This window comes from Syngnathoides biaculeatus, chromosome 14 (genome assembly GCF_019802595.1).
Source record: "Syngnathoides biaculeatus isolate LvHL_M chromosome 14, ASM1980259v1, whole genome shotgun sequence".
Classification (NCBI taxonomy): Eukaryota; Metazoa; Chordata; class Actinopteri; order Syngnathiformes; family Syngnathidae; genus Syngnathoides; species Syngnathoides biaculeatus.
The window spans coordinates 14,250,964-14,266,416 of NC_084653.1; the positions used below are offsets into that span (position 1 = coordinate 14,250,964).

The window sequence follows — 15,453 nt, forward strand, 5'->3', positions numbered from 1 at the left end:
GTGGCAGAATTTGTGAAATATAGTGCTTTTTTAAAAATATGTGTATGTAATATGTATGTATTCAATATGTACAACAATCATGATTATTCTTTTATGGTTATGTTTTGTTCAATGACAATAATTCTCTGAGAACCTTGACTGTTCAATTTGAATCACATTCACCTGGCCCTTCATGTTTTCTTTAAAGAATTATATGCATTTTATACATTCTGCCTTGCTAATCAAACATTTGAGCACAACTAAAAGTATTACAATATAACATTAATTATTAAAAGTATTACATGTTAAATTAAAGTGCTTAGCGTGATAACAATCCTTTGAAAAAAAAATAGAGATAAATGTTTTGGTCATATGATTAGAAGGAAAAGTATGCATTGTAAAAATGCATTTTACATAGGTAGAAGGGTTTTCCATCATTTTGAGGTCCACTTTGGGAGTGCGTATTATACATAGCTGTGCCTGATACACAAGAAATTATGGTAACGTTCATGAGTTTGAACACTAATATGTTGTCTTTTTAGTGTATTCAATTAAATATAGTTTTAAAAGGATTTGCAAATGTTTTTATTTTTTAATTTACATTTTATACAATGTCCCAACTGCAATGAAATTGGGGTTTCTCAATGGGTTTTCACAGTAAGTCAACATAATATTGTCACATAAGTCACTGACACCAACCCAAAAAGCTTTTTAATTTCCTATATATGCCACATGATGGCAGTAAAGCATTTATTTTCTATTAGATGAAGCGATGGCTTAACTGAATGAAAGATTTGAGTTTTACAGTTCCTTGGCTTCCAAGAAAATTTTGCTTTAACATTTTTGCTCTAGACATGAGACTTTGGCCTGTGTGAATGCAGAACCGGATATACAGGGGTTCTCTCTATAATAGTTATTACATAAGAAGTTTGATTTGGTGTCAGTATTCCATTTAGTTAGAAGTGAGCATTATCATCATTGTAACGGTAGGGATTTTTCAATTTAAGGTCGCTCCTGTGCACACTGGAACATTACAGTTGAGATGATGTGCCTGGAAGGCATGGTAAGCCATCGGAGCATTTATTTGATAACCTTGATATCCATCTTAAGGCCCAGAAACTGGTGTTTTTGGTGACACCAACCCTGCTTACTGCTCAAGAATGGAAAATGGAACAGATTATTGTGCTTATTATTTTGCTGGAAGAAGCGAGTCGACTCTTTTGATAGGTTCAGTGCTTATATTATCACTGAACAAGATTCTGCGTGTCTTGAAAGATCAGTGAAAATTCTCAAAAGTGGCTGGCAATATGGGGCAATGCTTTGAAACGGACTGGCAGTGAATGAGTTAAGATAGAATGCTCAAACAGCATGGCATGAAGCAGTTCGAGCATTTATTTGTTTTGTCTCACTAGTAGTATGTACCTGCCCCTATTAGCATGTCAAAGTTTTCCTCCATAAGACCATTTGAGCATTTATTCACAGAGCAATCGTTTTAATTCATAACTCAGTGCACTAGCTGGATATCGAATAAATGCCATTTGAGCATTTATTCAATATCCCACTTGTGCGCAGAACTATCATACCAATGATCCCAAAGAGTGTACTTGTACATGGACCTTAAGCTGGTTATCACGGACATTGACTAAATGCTCAAACAGCTTGGCAGACCAGAACAGATTTAAATGCTGAATACACTGCCTCTGTCAGGTAGAGGCGCTGGCACTCACATGATTGTGATTTATTGACAGCGCAAAGACAAGTGCATCCATTGTAGCCCACTGGAATTGAATTAAGAGTCCTGCTCTAAAGTTAATTTATTTATTTTTCTGCACCATCCCAGTTACCAGCACATGCACAAACGTGCCCGAAAGCATGCACAAAATGCCCCAGACCGCCACTCTTGCAGGAGCTTCACAAAACAAACACTGAAAACTGTCAGTGTCACTCACCTTGCCACATAACTGAGGATGTGGGCGCGGATCACCATGCCAGCCTTGTGCCGCACCTCCTCCCTCTCCTTCTCCAGCCTTTGCTCCAGGGCCTCCTTCAGGAACACCTGCAGGACGAACAAACCGTGGATGGGGGGTTAGTTCCCTTTGTCTCTTTAGGCCGCCACACTGTGTTTATGTGGAAGCTGTGGTGGAGCCGAGGCTTTTAGCAGGCTCCTCGGTGCCCTCCTCCCTCCGGAGCTTGGGGCAAGAATGGCACTGCAGAGCTGCTGCGTATGACGCTGCTCTTGCTGCTGCACAGCCTCATTGTGTGCACTTCCTGAGCATTTCCCTATGACTGGTGTGCAGAAGCAGTGAGGGAAGGGAAAGGGAGGGAAGGGTGGAGGGAGTGGTGGAGGGGACAGTGGCGGGAGTCCAGAAAAAAACGCAAGCCACACCCCTGCTTGCTCTCTCAGGAACAAGAAATAAGAGTTTGGTTAACCCTTTCCTTGCTCGCAGGCACTTTTCACCCAAAAAGTTGAGGGTATATCATGGGAGAGGGCAACATTATGTCATGTGATCACTGCCAGCGGGTCTCAAACTTTTTATACCACCTAAAAAAAATACTTGGCTCTCACAGGTACTGTCATCAAAACCCACTTTAAAATATGTTTTCTAATCCGAAGTGTTCAACAATAAGAAATAAAAGTATTTTTAATATTATTGTCAGCCACAAACATTATGCACTGTTTGAAAAACGACACATCACTTAAATAGAGAAAAACAAACTTCAATTACAATGAATTGCACGTAAAAGTTAAATCAAATTCATCTACTTTCCGAGCCACTTATCCTCACAAGGGTCGTGAGAGTGGTGGAGCCTATCGCAGCTATCTTTGGAAAGTAGGCGGGGTACACTCTGAACTGGTCACTAGCCTATCGCAAGACATATACAACAAACAACCATTCACACTCACAATAGCACTTAGTGGCAATTTAGAGTCCACAATTAACCTAACGTGCACGTTTTTGGGACGTGGGAGGAAACCAGAGTGCCTGGAAAAAACCCACGCAGGCATGTGGAGAACATGCAAACTCCAGACAGGCGGGGCTGGGATTTGAACCCCGGTCCACAGAACTGCGAGGCCAACGCTCTACAGCTGTCCCACCATGCCGTCTTTTACTCACCATTAAAAGCAAAAAAAAAAAAAAGAAACACTGCCCGTACAATGTCCTGCATCCACTGATGGTGTATTAGTACACTCACCTGACTTTGATGCAGGCAGTGTGGTTTCAGGTCGCACTCAGTGATGGTGTGAATGTGAGTGGAAACGGTTGTCTATATGTGCCCTGTGACTGACTGGTGACCAGTTTAGGGTGTAGTCCGGTTTTTCCCCCGAAGTCAGTTGGCATAGGCACCAGTGCCCCGTGACCCTAACCATGATAAGTGGTAATGCAAACTGATGGACGGATCACTTGCATCTTGAAGAACTGTTAAGTCGAGTCACTCGTTTCAGTTCAAACATCATTTTGTGCTTTCAGTGCACTAACAAATGTTCCATTGTTGAATCCGTAAGAAATACTTAAAGCGCAAAACAGTCTTTTTAAATAAAATGGCCTCTACTTTATCACCTCTGCGCAAACTGTTAGAGTGAAAACACAATTTAGAGTCCACTATTTGGGATATTGGTAAATCAGACCCTAAATATAGCATCATCGGGCCTAGTTCGTCACTTATGTTTGTGTCTCAGATGTGCCACCAATCAAAGAATCCCACAGCTGCATTCCCACACTGGAGGAGGAGAAGGAGGAAGCTCCTACTCCGTCCGACATCCTTCCCCCCATCTACGCACAACACGCCACACACCTAATCCACGCCCATCTCCTAATACAGATCTCACACTTCTTTCGCAACACAATCATCAACCGTATAATTACACATGGATTGTTCCCCCTCCAAAGGAAACAGTCCTCTCTCTCTCTGTCTCTCTATCCCTCTCCCCCTCTCTTTAGTCCTCTTCCCACAACCAACACAACATTACTCTTACCTCAAAAACATGATTATGTGCACTGAAGGACACAAAACCTCACTATAACGAGGAGTAGTCATCAAGCTTAAGTTCAAACCGTGGATGCGTTGCACAGAAAAATGATATTTAGGTGAGATAGTCATATCCAGAGATGTATACCATGTGCTTCATTTTGACAGGCATGTTTACATTACTGTAACACCACAAGCTGTATACAGTATTCATTAAGCAGAGTGTGGCCAACTTCAAACGTGCCATATGTACAATAGTGTACATGTGTAGTGTGCCTGCCAGATGGTGCAGAACAACACAAGGCAACTAACAAATGTGGTTGTTCTCGTACACCCGCTTATCAATGTGATGTGTCCATGTTCAGAATGAATGTGATTACGCCCACACCTTCCATGATTCAAAAAGCCTCTGATTAACTCCAAATAAAGTTCAGATGTTGTCCAACGCTAACTCTGAATTTTACTTGAAACTTTTCACTTCCCTCCACCTTGAGTAAAGCGCAGTTACAACTAGAGAAAGCCAGCCCAAATGCACAATGCCGCCACAATCCATGCTTCACTGTAGGCATGGAATTTATACATTTTTTAATTAAAGCCTAAAAATTCAGCCTTGGTTTCACTAGCCCATAACAAAAACTCCCAAACACATAAAGAAAAATGCTACTTTTATATTTTTTTTTGTCTGATGTCCAGCTAAAAGGTGACCATTCACCAAATGAAAATGTACTTAACTCAAAACGTGGTGTGAAGGGTTGAAAATGATAGTCTGTCTTAACAACTGTATGTATGTTGTGGGGAAGGAAGTTTTGCCCTTCACAATCAAAAATGCTATTAACAGGTTAATCATTCATTGAAAGAAAAAAAAAAAGTGAAAATGAGGTCTTTCTAAGGAAGAGTTAATGATTAAAACAAAGAGCCAGGAGAGACACTGGTGCACCAAAATGTGTCACCTGAAAGCCTCGCAGCCCCCATTGCAGGCAGTTTAACTACCCGGACGTGAACAATGAGGCCGGCTGCGGATTACTGACTGTAAATGCCAAACACTGATGGCCTAACAGAGAAATTTGTGGCGAACTCATGAAAAGTGTGTGGTTGTCAACAAGGGAGCAGAACATCTGACCGCAACCTGCCAGTAAATTCTTTGGGACGTGAGTCACGACGAGGGGCCTCCAAACTGTGACACACATTAACAGCCTGAGAATCAAAAAAATAATGCTATATTTGGCAACAGCAAACCATGCTGCCACAGTACACACTTGGGTTGTATAAAATACAAATTCTGCCATAGAAAGAACAACATTTGCCAGGAGAGACCATACATTTTTCCACTGAAAACACTATTTTGCCTGGGAAAACTGTAAACTGCCACAGAAAACACCAAAAGTCACTAGACACTTGCTTTTTTTCCCCTCTTGTGTTTCATGTATCATTTGAACAGATGTGAGGCAATCATCATTTGACAGTTCAGGTTTTGCAGTTATTGTATAAGCATACTGTACCACTTGGCCTTGGCTTGCCAACTGACAGAACAGTGTTGCAAAACTGGCTTCTGGCAAAATGTTTTTTTCTGTCCCTGACTGCAGTTCAGTCCTATTTTGAGAAGACTTACACCCATCACACTGCTCTAACACGTCCAAATTGTCATATCCATGGCACATTTCGGACAATATCTGTTCATGACCACCACCGATGAAAACCCCAAACTTTTAGAGCAGCCTTTGGCCCAAAGCCAAGAAAAGTCGTGCCCATGTGTAGGGCCTGACTTGTGCTCAGCCCCAACAAAAGCTCATTTGTTCGCAGTGATAAAGCTTTAACCGTAGCGACTGTAGGGCATCTTAGTTTTTTGCTTGATGCCTTTGACCAACCTGAAGTGGGTACAGATAAAACTTTATCACTCTCCGAACCATCTGCTGAATTGAGCTTTGGTTGACGCTGTGTTCCAATGCAGCTCTCCAGATACACTTTCTTTCCATGGCTTTGCATAAACACCTGCTCTAGCTGGCCTTCTGGTACATGGTTCATCAAGAACATATCCTGTTTAGAGAAACTTGGCCTGGATAGCGTCAATTGCGCGTTGTAGCAGTGTGCTGGCCAGAAAGCTTTTCAAACTGGAGCTGATTGAAGTCTGGGACAGAAAAACCTCCGACATTAAAATGGGGAACTTGGATTTCAGTGTGTTATTCGTAATATGCGGATTATCTATTTAGAACAACGCACTGATGGAAAAAAAAAGTAAATATAACTTCATTCTGTGGTTAAAATGGACTACATTTTATTTATTTCAGATTAAGTGTGTGAACAGAGTCATACAGTAATTCATTCATTAAGAGACGTTCCACTGGGTTGGGCAATGTATAGCACTATATTTTTACTTGAAAAACACTAAAAACACACAAAACAGAGATAGACAAAGCTGTTCTGTTTTGTAACAGACAAGACTATAGAGAAAAAAAGTCTAACAAAGCTGTCATTTTTTTTCCTTTGAATGCAAATTGCTGTGATATATTTATATTGCTTTGCTGTAATTCAAATGTACAGCTTGGAATCAAAGTGAAATATTTAATTTTGAACAAAGGATTTTCTTTGTCTGTAAATGGTACATGGATTGGACCTGATATAGAAATTGTACACCATCACAGTGGCCAAAATGCTTTACAAAGCCTCACATTCACCCTAACACCAATACAGTATTATGTTTGATGAATGTACTGCATGTGTGAATTGTGCTTGCATTGAAGACTAGGAGGGAAGAAACGACAGACATTGGAAAAAAAATGAATAAACTTTATATTTTTGTAAAGTTACAGTGAATTTAAAGTTATTTAATTTTTCTAAAGATGCATCTGTCGTTGATCAGACGTGATATTCAGTCCTCAAATCCAAATCACTATTGACTGGAGAGTGCAGGGCAAGTAGTTAGTAGCTTACTGGGGACGGGAGGAGCTGCTGTTTAAATATAAGTATATATTTCTTATATAACTCAGAAAGATGCCATGAAACATTAAATAACAATGGCAAAATCCTGTGGCTTGTGTGAAGCTTTTATGCTGCCATGCTTTGAAACTAATGTTTGTTTCAATATTTAAAAATGGCTCAATGGGAATTAAAACTTTCAGGTTAAACTTTCAGGATACACAAAATTAATCATTTTCATTCAATCAAAGTAAAAATATTAAACATAACAGATTACAATTTTTTTGAAGCCATGCCGTGTTCTTTCCCCACTGTCTATAAAATCATTATCTATACACCAGCGATTTCCCACCTTTATGGCGCCAAGGCACATATTCTACAAATGAAAAATCTCACGACGCACCAATGAACAAAAATGTCACAAAAATAAAATAATTACTGTATGTACTTCCTCCTAGTTAATAGAAGAGCATTTATTTGTTTCGTCTGTCCCTATGTCGCACTGGCACAAATAGATGAACAAAGATACATTATTTCTTGTAAATAATTTTTTGACCAATTATGTAAAACTTTATCATTTTTCAGGGAACACTGGACTCGACTGCCTTGGAGAAGGCAAAAGACAGATGCCAAATCGGAGGCCAGTTTGCTAGAACGACACCTGAATCAAGTGGTGAGACGGCTGACATCTTTTTTGTTCTTTGGCAATCGACCAAAATTGCTTTGGCGATAGACTGCTTGATCACGATAGATGCATTAAGCCCCCCTTTCAACAACAAGAAATGTTTAGTTGTTCCACCCCTGGTTCATGTGTTCTTTACCTTTGTCTTTCCGAGTTGCCACTCTTTCTTTGTGCTGTCATGATGTGTGAGAAGCTCGATGCAACTCTGCTTCTCATCTTCCGTTTGGATTTTGTTTTTCAAGATCGTCTTGTATCTGGATATAGGTTATGACAAAGTACGGTACAATGGGTAGAGAACAACAGTTGTGGGAAATATCCTTTGTTTTCTGAGTAGATTAATTACAAGGCTACAAACTGAGCAGATAAGATGCAGACCTATTGTAGAAATCCTTAAAGGAGCGGCGGACGGGGAATCCAGCTTTTCGGATCTTAACCGTCTCCAGCATTCCAGAGTATTTCAGCTGGTTCAGGACCACATCTGGATCAAACTGGTTGGCTTTCTATAGAAAGGAACACAACATACAACAGAGGGGGGGAGTAAAATCACCTAAGTGGTTCTTAAGTCTTAACCTCCAAGCTTCTTTCAAGTTATTCCCAAGTTACTGTGGCAGAAATCATGCAAGTCAAGTCGAGTTCACGTTACATTTTAAACAAGTCAAGTTATTACTTGGGTTGAGGAAGTCAGAAGTCACACAATCTCTCTGTCACAACATTCAGTACATAACACCACTTCCACCACTCAGTATTGTTCATTACTTCTTTGTCTTCTATGGTGTTCTCACTTAAACTGAGTTCATGCTTTACCAGCTACTAGTTAGCTAAATTGTATTATTAACGTTAAGTTGTATAGCTTGACTGTCTTTATTCTATAGTGACTGATGATATCATGACCAGAACTCGCGGCTGAACCCAAATGCAGGACTCACGAGGCTTAGTAGCAGTTTGGGAAGAGTCTTTATTCGATCCAAAGTCCAAATATCGGTAAGCAGTTCGCAAAGACAGCAGTAGTAGATTCAGCAGGCTTAAGAAAAAGGCCAATAACGGGTCGGGGTTTGGTACACGGGATAGCAAGAGCAGAAACAAGGAGTTGTGGGAATCTGACATGGGATGAACGATCTGGCAAAGACAGAGCGACGGAACCATGAGCTCGCTCGGCCGGGGAGCTTGCTCCACTGAGTGGAGGAGCCGTGAGCTCGCTCCCCGGCCGAGCGAGCTCGTCAAACTCCGCGGCATTGCGCCCGAAGAAACATTCAAATATTCAACGTAATTTGCAGCCGAGTGGCAGCCACAGGTTAAAATCTGTAGTACTGTACGTATTCCTCCGTCTTCCCGATCAACCGAGCAGCCGAGCCGCTCACGGGCGTCCCGCTCACGGCTGAGCTGTTCAAGGCTGTGTATGGAAGTATTCCTCTGTCTTCCCGATCAACCGATACCGCTATTTCTTGATCAGATGAGGATGAATGCGAGAAATCAGCGGTGGGCATAATGGTGTCCTATGTAATCGAGCGTTTGGAACGGCACGTAACACGTCACATACGCCCATGTAGGTCATGTGACTGACAAAAATGGCAGCGCCCCTGAAAATTCGTAATTGCGATAAAAATCGGCTCAAAACACTATTAAATGAGAGAGGATTTAACATCACATTGTCAAGATAGACTACATATTACATGACCTTTTGGATACATTGTTAATGCAAACCACTGGATATCCCCATTAAGGCTTCTTTCTTCTCGCACGGATGTCGACTGTACTGCCGTCACTGCGGCTATCCTGCACAGACTTTGCTTTTATACCCAAGTACTAAGCACGTGTGCAGTTTTTAAAGTTTTACGTGGTATTTGGAGTGGTGAGTACGTCATCGCAGCATGTGACTAAAATGGACCAATCACAAGAAATGATCTCCATGTTATTTGACACGCAGCAACAATTTTTGTCATGTGCGTGTCAATTGATGAAGAGAGGTTGCATGGGGAAACGTACCGGTCACGTGACGCAAGGCGGGTGTTGTAGGCCACACGAGTGTGGGAGTATAAAGAGGCCTTTAGACCACCACATGAAGGCCCATTGTCACCCAGAGAGCATGCTGTGTCAGATAAGCCCCCCAAACAGAGCCAAAGCATTCCAGAAAGGTGTCAATCTAATTACGTGTAAATGTTACTATGCAGGGAAACAGGCGAGGCCCTTTCACGCTCACATGTGTTCATGCTCATAATCGAGCACGCACATCCCCGCATGGAGGCCATGTCAAAGCCTCCAATGAGCTCTGAACTCTGCTCTTTAGCAGGGGATTTAGGCCCACTCAAAGAGGCATTGGAATGAAAACAAGTCAGGCCTCCGGTGACTTTTCTCCCAGAGACGGAAGATGAATATAAATTGTGCGTGTGTGTTGGGATGCATGTAATCATATCAACGGATAGTAATCCTGGAAATCTGTGAGATAAACAGAGCCATGGCTTGGTTCCACCTAGAGGCCAGGCAAAATGTTTCCACGGTTAATAGTTACATAAATCTGGTTTCATATATTTTGTAGGGCACAGATTAGTGGTTAGCACGTTTGCCTCACAGTCCTGAGATTCCTGGTTCGAATTTGGCTTCCGCGCCTTACTATGTGGAGTTTCAATACTCTCCTTGGGGTTTCTCCATGTACTCTGACTTCCTCACACATTAAAACAAAAAAACATGCACATTAGGTTAATTGAAGACGAAAAATTGTCCAAGAATGCGAGTGTGAATGGTTCTCTGTCCAGCGCTTGGCTGACGACAAGTTCAGGGTGCACTTAATTTCCCTTGTTAAAAAAAACCTTCACTGCTTTAATTGAAGACTTTAAGTTGTCCGTAAGTGTGAGTGTAAGTCTGAATGGTTGTTTTTGCAGATTGGCACAAAGGCACGAAACAAGTAAGAAAAAAGGAGAGCGTGTAGCTCTTTTGAGAGAACGTTGGCAATGATCACTGACAGCATCCGTACATTTCAGCAACAGAGGCTCTCAACGCTTTACTTTATAGACCCAGGTGCATATAGCATTATAAGTATAGTTATTATTGTAAAACCATATAAATACTATGTATTGGCATACAAGATTACCATTTGAAGAAAATGTGGAATTTATAAGACTTTCCTGTGGTTGGTCTTTTTTTTTTCCCCAATGAAGCCGCACGAGTATGCGAGGCAGTGGAAAGCACGTAGCTGATAAACAAAGACAATTTCCAAGCTCCTTCTCTCTCTCACAAACACATAATAAAGCCATTTGCTTTATTCAACAATCACACAACTGAATCACCCTTTTTATACCCATGTGGTCAAGAGGAAGGGGAGAAATGGAGGATGAATAAATAAACCGGTCACTGGCTCTGCCGCCGCTGTGGTTTCGTTTTGGCATTCCACTGATGCAGCCAGATCAGCCAAGCACTGCTGCAGCTAGAGCGACCTTTGACCCCTTGTAAAAGGGTTGGAGTGGTTGGAATGTGCTGGTACGCAGCCCAAGAGTACAAAGGGAGTCTTTCCATCGGGCCAGAGGGGAACGGCGCGCATTTATTAGTACTGAAAATATACACTCCAAAACCAAATAACCTTGTCGTTTTTGTCTTAAATGCAATATTGTTATGACTTAGTGGTCAGGAGTACTGCTATACTGTAAAATGACTTAGTGGACTATTAACTCAAAGCAATGTCAACAATGAATAATACTTAGTTATGTGACAGGACAGAATGAGTACAGCCTACCTTAGCCATGTTTGGTTTGATGCAGCGCACAAAGAAAGGGTTGGATGCACTTAATGTGGCCATCAGGGAATGGAGGGATTCCTGAAAAACAGAACAATCGACTTATTTCAAAAATAACCCATTATCCACTTCATTCACCACATTCGATGATGTTATTTGTACCTACACCAAACTCAAGTTTATTCATAAGGTATTTTAAAAACAAAAACAAGATGCAGTGTCTTTGCGGGCTTGAACGCTACAGCTAATGAAAAGAAATTGTTTTTTAAGTGTAAGGATGGAATAGGTCAGAGAAGAAAGGAATGGTAAGGCCATCTAGAGATTTAAAGGTCTACTGTCATGAATTGGAGGATTTTTCGTATGTTATTAATGAAAAAACGTCGGCCAATATGGGCTCATGTGTTTTTTTAACCACAAAACATGATTTTGACGTATACAGCTTTTTGTAACTCCCACCATGAAATTCCTCTCGAGGGATTTGTTTTCGAGAAGAAGCAGGAAGTGACGTAAAGGACAGCGGCGGCCCCAAGTGGACTCGTTTGTTTCCATTAGTTTTACCTCCGGCTCCATTATATGCCAACACGGTGGCGAAAATCAGCCACACCGGCTGAGGCGCCATCTTCAGCAGTCACGGCTTCTGCGAAGGCTGCGCGTCAGGCTATGCGGATGGGGGCGGCTCTGAAGAACTCAGCCGAGAATGCCTCACTCAGCCACGTGCGCGCAGTAGAGCATCCCGGCCCGACTGTGTTGCTCATCGCGTACTGCGGTGTCTGTAAACAACCCCCTAAACCAGCTTGGCTCGGCTCCGTCATAAGACACACCGGCCGGCTGCGATGAGCCGGGATGGCTCATCTTCACCGCGGAAGTGGATCAGATGGATCGGTTTGGCTGTGATCCCATATCATCTGAATATGGCTCGAGTGTAATATTGCCCCAGTAACTTCACTCAGTTGTGTGGTGTTCTCCTTTTCGAAAAGAGCTTCCGTGTCAGAAGGGGCGCAATTGTTTAACATAGTCAGGGTGCACTGCGTATTTTCATTGGCAAATATCCGGGTGACGTCACGGATGGACGATGCAGCCAATATGGCGACCACTTGGATATCGTAGAATGACACTTCTGCAACTTTCTGCACGGATGACGGGCTCTCCGCTCACATTTATTTTTTTTTATATAAACATTGAAGTGAACAATGTTATATGTATTTTTCATTACTATATCTATTTTATAATGTTTATAGGGATGACTCTTGGGCTTTAAAGACGACGACAACATCAACAATCTTAAAATGCACAGGTAGCCAATACAGGAAGGTCAGATTCATAGTCATTGTGCTCCCTCTTACGTGCTCCAGTTAAGAGGCAAGCAGCTTCATTTTGAAGATGTGTTTGTGAGGACTGGCTGACTCCAAAATAAAATCCATAATAATAAAATGTCTGTGAAATCAACTAAAAACTAAGAACACACAGTTCACATATTCTATGGAGGGGTTTAAACGAGCTTCTCATTTGCTGACAAACTCAACTTTTCATTTTTTTTTTCCAATCACGCCAAAGAATAAAAAAATGACTTTGGTGTCACATGGTGGCATCTTAATGTCATGGACCCAAGTTGAAGTGAGGTGAGGAGATTCATTTAGATATTCAAGATACTGGACTGGTACAAAATTTGTTAGGGTAAAAATAGATAAACGCATACTGCTTGTTTCTAAAAGAAACTAACAATATGCATAGTTCACAGTTTGAACATGAACTCTATGCTTAAATATAGGAAAAATAAAAAATACATTGTTACAATGTTTAACTTATAAAAGTTTAAAGAAAAATAAGTGTTCAAAAAAAGATCTTAATACATTCAAATGTATTTAACTTATGTATAGCTGAACAGAACATCAATGATGTACTTCACTTTTTTTTTTTTTTTGCACTCCACTGGCTTCAGGATTGTTTGCATCTTTTGAAATTTCCTTCTCTCTATTTGACCTGACTGCAGCATTAACACACCCACATACTGTACGTACATACACACAATTGGTGGTGGTGGTGGGACCTCGTACTGCACAGGCAATGTCGGCCTCGCTCTCCTCCCCTCCTCAGACTGGCTGTCTCCATCGAGGCCTGGCCTGGATGAGCTGAGCGTGATTGGCCCCTGGTTGGCCCCGCTCTGCCCAGCCATCAACACTAATCCCCCTGGCTTTAGAAACTGTGGCCCGGGCAACTGGCCAAATCCTCCCCTGCTCCCTTTCTCTCCGCACTGCAGTTAGGACAAAGTAACTCGGCTGCGAGCCCCCCTGGCCCCCCACTCCACTCAAAACCACAAACATCTATCCTCCCTATTCTATTTTGCTACTCAGACACATAGACAGCATTCTGCAAAATTTCTATCTGCCTTCTTGTGTGTGATACTGTGGGTGGAATGACCCTCACATGCAGTGGCACATGGAGAACAATGAGCTGGTCTGTGTCACTTTCTTTTACGCTGCTCGCTATTCACTCGTACAACAACTCTGTACTGTGTAGGGGAAAAAAAAATGCAAAATACAATCAATATCGCGCACATTAACAAAACTCTATGTACTATTGACTCTTTATACGACTATCCATAACTATAACAAAATTTCATTGTTCAAATACAACTTACAACTCAAACATTTATATGGGTTTATAGCCGTAACAGTTCTCCAAGGAAAACCGTAACCAAATTGATTTGACATCCGGAATCTATACCCACCCTGAATTGCGAGCTGACGGTGGGCTTGCGTCGGGCTGTGCCCATCTTCATTGTCTCCTCTCCATTTCTGCTGCCCACGCGCTCGAAGAGGTCATAGATGAAGTCGAGGCTGAGGGCACGGAGTTGGTTTGTTGATGCAGAGTGGGTGATTGATAGACAGGCTTGATTTACAACTGTTTACCGGCTGTCTTTGAGAATGAACAATATATCATCTCTGAAGGTGTCCCTGTTCTTCTCCAGGATGCCGCGTGCGTCATAAAGCACCTGAAACAACAGTTTTACATTTGTCCTTGGGCTCTAATGACAAACTATAGTCATACTTAATAATACTTGTACTCTACAAAGAGGAACATAAACGTAAATCAATACCAGGTCTCTGCAGTAGACGACAGTTGAAATAAGAGTTGACACGAGACCAACATGCTAATGCAGTAATTGAGTGCAAAGTCGTTGTGTACCTTTATGGAGTGCCCATTAAAGACGTAATAGCATGACGCAACTTCACATGAAGTGGACAAGATTTGATACTTTTATCTTTTGGGCAACATTGACACGGATATGCCTGCTAGGGTTAGGGTTAGCGTGCCATGCCAACAGCTAACACCACCATGAGGAGAACTATTAGTGATGAAGCTGAATAACCAAATAAATACTGTAAATCTGTTTTCGCTTATTACTCTTCCTAACTAACACATGTCACTTATAGAACTCTGTTATAAAAGCATTATCACACAGTTGGCGGTATGCTGCCAGCTGGGCCCCCCGGGATGGGCTCGCTGGGTTGACCCCTCCTTGTGGGTAGAGGGTGCCCACCCTTCCTTAATATGCTAGCCCAGCAACTCTGTACACAAGTTGACTAACATGCGTGTGATATGGCATTCATTCACTCATAACTCTCATAATCATGAACACAGGTTATACAATACTACGATATCAACTCATAGGTGCTTATTATCTATCTATTATCTTATTATGCTTGTGTTCTTGATCCTGATTCGCCAAGGAAGGCAAACCCCGCATCGTGTTCTGTGTCCCGATTGGCTAAGGGACTATAGACCACTGTCAACTGTCCTAAGTAGCGTGACCGCCGCCACGGGGGCTGACAGCAGGCCCCGCGGTGTTTCGGCGCACCCGCACAATGTGTCGCCGCTTCACAAAGCCCACGTTGTGGAGCAGCAGTGGTACGGTTAATTAGGGGAGGCGATCGCGGAGTCCCCCGCACCCTGCTGGAGGATGAGCGCACCTGAGCTCACAAGCAGCGGAGTTTGGGGGCAGTTGCGTTCGCCCACTCTAGGTGCCAGGACCGCTGCTGTAGGACTTCGTAAAACCGCGACGCATTGTGTGGGTGCACCGAAATTTCCCTCTGACTGTTCCCTAAACAGGAGAATTATATATATATTTTTTTTTGTTTAAAAAATGAGAGGGAGTATTTCAAACTTCCCATTCGCACGGCAAAAC

General features: G+C 42.1%; 1 protein-coding gene across 1 annotated transcript in view; it reads right to left on the reverse strand.

Annotated features, from left to right (window-relative positions):
• LOC133512372 (unconventional myosin-X-like) overlaps nucleotides 1–15,453 on the reverse strand; it is an 89,634-nt gene that overhangs the window by 21,220 nt on the left and 52,961 nt on the right. Inside the window, exons 17-22 of the mRNA XM_061841937.1 lie at nucleotides 14,177–14,259; nucleotides 13,996–14,104; nucleotides 11,268–11,348; nucleotides 7,919–8,043; nucleotides 7,683–7,797; nucleotides 1,929–2,035 (exon numbers count right to left, since the gene is read on the reverse strand). Of these exons, the coding sequence (XP_061697921.1) occupies nucleotides 1,929–2,035; nucleotides 7,683–7,797; nucleotides 7,919–8,043; nucleotides 11,268–11,348; nucleotides 13,996–14,104; nucleotides 14,177–14,259 (620 nt within the window). The remainder of the gene's footprint in view (nucleotides 1–1,928; nucleotides 2,036–7,682; nucleotides 7,798–7,918; nucleotides 8,044–11,267; nucleotides 11,349–13,995; nucleotides 14,105–14,176; nucleotides 14,260–15,453) is intronic.